This window comes from Camelina sativa, chromosome 2 (assembly GCF_000633955.1).
Source record: "Camelina sativa cultivar DH55 chromosome 2, Cs, whole genome shotgun sequence".
In the NCBI taxonomy this organism is placed as follows: Eukaryota; Viridiplantae; Streptophyta; class Magnoliopsida; order Brassicales; family Brassicaceae; genus Camelina; species Camelina sativa.
In genome coordinates this window covers 14,237,691-14,241,340 of record NC_025686.1, presented here as the reverse complement: position 1 = coordinate 14,241,340, position 3,650 = coordinate 14,237,691, and the positions used below count along the sequence as shown (strand labels likewise).

At 50.2% G+C, this 3,650-nt stretch overlaps 1 protein-coding gene across 1 annotated transcript in view; it reads left to right on the top strand.

The window, feature by feature from the left end:
• Positions 2,582–3,650, top strand: part of LOC104724597 — a 2,956-nt gene continuing 1,887 nt past the window's right edge. Inside the window, exon 1 of the mRNA XM_010443127.2 lies at positions 2,582–3,560. Coding sequence (XP_010441429.1) covers positions 2,621–3,238 — 618 coding nt within the window. The 5' untranslated portion in view covers positions 2,582–2,620 and the 3' untranslated portion in view covers positions 3,239–3,560. The remainder of the gene's footprint in view (positions 3,561–3,650) is intronic.

The window sequence follows — 3,650 nt, the reverse complement described above, 5'->3', positions numbered from 1 at the left end:
TTGTTCTGGTGGGAGTCCTATGGATGTTGTACCAGCTGAGGATGCCGTTCCAAGTTCAGCTGTTCTGGGTCTTGGTGCCGTTCCTGTTGGTTCTGATGACGAGCTCGCCGTTGGTCCGATCGATCAGGGTCCTTCACTGTGCACATCGGACACCATTACTGAAATGGCGCAATGGTGTAAGATGCCTGATGGGTTGGTATTCCAGATTCCTGAATCTCACGAGCGTCCTTGGACGCCTCCAGCAGGTTTTATTACTCTCTACACGCATTACTTCACTGATTGCGGCCTTTGGTTTCCTCTACCGGAGTTCTTGACGCGTTACTGTGCGAGACGCAAGATTGCTATTTCTCAGCTTTCTGTGGGAGGTATCTGCAACGCAGCTGGTTTGGCGATACTTGGTACCGATTGTGGTGTAGAGGTTGACGCGCATTTCCTCGAGGAAGCCACCAGATTTATGAGAGTCAGAGGTAGTCCCGGATACTTCTATACTAGTGCTAAGTCAGGTTATCAGATCGTCACCGGAGCTGAGAAGAAGATTCGTCATTGGCAGCGTTACTTTTTCTTTGTCAAGCTAGATGAGACCTCGGTTGACAACCTCGATATGTTTTATGCTACCGAGTGGAATTTGGTTCCCGGTAGCCTTGCTGTTTCTTATCCTTGCTCGTTGATCTTCTTCGATTTGTTTCTAACACCTTGTTTTTGTTGATGTTTGTAGAGCCTGTCGTTCGCTTGCGTGCTCATCCTCCAGGATTTTTCGACAATCTCCGGAAGATCAGAGCAAGAGGGGCGATTGATTGGCCTTCACTTACTCGGAGATCTCGTGAGTTCTCTATAAACTCCTATGACTTTCATGGTTGCGTTCGATGGTTATTAGGTTGTCATACTTTGTTTTCCTTTTCAGGTCTACCACGCTTAGGAATGGGAAAGGTTAACGCTCGTTTTCCTCGCTATGCCGATCAGTTCAAGAAGTGCATTGACGCTGTCCCTTCTGCGCGTGTTGCTGATGCCGAGATCGCTGATCCTGTCGCGGGAGCCGGTGCCGAGCAGCGGCCTGCTGGTGATGTTAGGTCGGCCGAGATGGCTTCTTCTCGTACCGACAAGAGAACTGCTACTGTTCCTTCTGCTGTCCCCCGCGCACAGAAGAAATCGCGTGGCGAGATTTCTGATGCCTTAGCTATTGTCGTTGCTGATTCTGGGCGTCCTACTCCGACGAGGAAGAGAGCTTCTCTTGGCGAGGTTGTTGTTTCTGAGCCCGAGTCGTCCAAGAGATCTAGGAGGGACGGCGTACCGCGTGACACCATCGAGACTGATGACTCGTTTTCTTTCTCCTACAAGACGAAGGACAAGTCGTTCTTCAACAATGGAGTTGCTTGTGGCGAGCTCGCTAGCAAGCTTCGTGGCTCTTCTGGTCCGCTTCCTCCTGTGGATTCTCTTCACGATCCTGAGCTGTACCGATCGTGGGCTCGGCGATACTTTCAGGTTGGCATTTCTCTTCATATTTCGAGTTAGCACCTTCAATCATTGTCTTGACTTCTCATCCCTTATGCTTTCAGGATGGTGGTTTTGTGAACTGTATGGTCATCTCATACGAGCGCCGTCTTGCCGAGCTGGCGGAGCAAGTTGCTGATGCTCGCCCTTCTGAGCCGCCCAGGAGGTCGGCCGAGGAGCTTCGCCAGGATCTTGAGAAGGAGCGAGGGGTTACTGCTGTCTTGACGAAGCAAAACGCCGGTTACAGGAAACAGTTGGCCGATCACAAGGCTTCTCTGGCCGAGCACAAGGCTTCTTTGGAAGCTTCCCGTTCCCGCATCGAGCAGCTTGAGGCAGACAAAGCATTTCAGAGAGGGCAGCTGCAACAGTTGCAAGCAGAGCGGCAGGGTTTCGATGCCGAGGTCACTGGCTATAGGTCTCGCATTGAAAGGCTGAGGAAGCACATTATTGATAACAGAGCGACGCACGAGTCTCTGATGACGTTGTGTCAGGTGTCGGGTACTTATGAGTGTCTTCAGGAGCTGTTGGCGGGAGGCGTGGCCATCCCGCCGAAGACTTTGCTTCAGCTGGAGACTGACGCGAAGATACTGGAGGACAAGATCGCTGGTTTCGATGTTACTGATGTTCTGGATAGCGATCTCGAGGCCTTGCCAGAGACTACGATCAGCCTGGAGAGCATGCTCGGCCACGCGATTCCTCAGGTGGCACCGATGAGCGCAGATGTTCCTGTGATCGTGGAGGGAGAGGTCGCTACGGCAGGGGCACCCGCGACCTCGGGCGCTCAGGTCGATGCCGACCAGTGACTTGTGTTTTATTGTACTCTTATCTTTAGAACTTATTCCCGTGATGTAGCGGATGTTGAGCCTTGCTGGGCGCTGTACTTTTTTCTTTTTGGAACCTTGCATTATCGTTGGATTGGCCGTTTAGGTATTGTACTTGTTTTTGGAGCTTTGCCATGTGTTTATCATGCAATAGGTGTTATTTTCGAGAACCACAGGATTGGTTGTTTCATCTCGAAAATTGTGTTGCTTGCTCTATAAAATGCTCTTCAAATGTTCATTTCTCACCATTTCATCTCTTTCTATTTGTTAAGAAAAATCTCTTTTTGTTTCGAGCGATTGGGATCGACACTATGCCTGTGACGACGAGATCGGCCTGGCTGAAAAGGGCGCGAGAGCGGCTCGCTGTGAGATCGGACGATGTAATTCGTTCTGAGGTCGAGTTTTATCGTGCCTGGATCCAGAGGTTGAGGGCTTACATTCTAGCTTCGCGCCGCAAGTTTGAGCTTTGCTTCCAGTTTGACCGTGTGGACGGGACTGTTGCGTATCTCGAAACTATGATCGAAGAGGGGTTCTTCGTTCCAAAGTGGAGATGGGATCGTTTGCTTGAGGAGCGCTCTCGTCGCGAGGCAGCGCTGGCTGCAGTGGAGGTTCCTGATCTCGAAGAGGGTGATCTTGAGCCTCTCAACACCAGACCTTTCGAAAGTAATGCGGAAATCGATGCTTGCCGAACTCGGATCACCGTATTGCATCGCTACATTAATCAGCTAACGTCCACGGAACATATCTTCGTTGATGGTAACCGTTCTGAAGGAATCTGCTCGTATCTTGAGAGTATGACTGCTAGGGGTGTGGACGTCCCAATGGACACGTTGGAAGCATTGCGTAATGACTGCCGATCTTTTCGGGAGAAGGTCGATGAACTGGAGTTCAATGTGCCTTCTAATGCCGATCTGGGAATAGAGGATTGATCGTCTGTGCGTGATGCTTTATGTTGCTTGTTTTATTTTGAACTTGTGCCGAGCATGGCTTGCTTTTGTTATTCTGGTGTTGAGCCGAGCACGGCCTTTTGTTGGTTGCTCTTGTTGTTTCGAACTTGTCTGTTCTTTGGTTATGGAATAAAATTATGTTTTTCCTATCTTTGGTATCGAGTTGTACTTTACGGTGCAAGACGTCTCTTGGCTTATCCTATTACGTGTCGAATACCAAATGTTTAGGGTGGTAGTCAAGATGAGCTCGTCATACCTTTTAGGTGCGGCCCTGGTGTCCGGCTTATCCTGTGGGTGCCACGAGGTCGGCAAGAAAGTGCAAGTGAGAACTTGGCTTATACAGACTTAACCGCCTGCTAGCTGAATGCGAGACTGGGCTCGGCTTTTTTGTGCG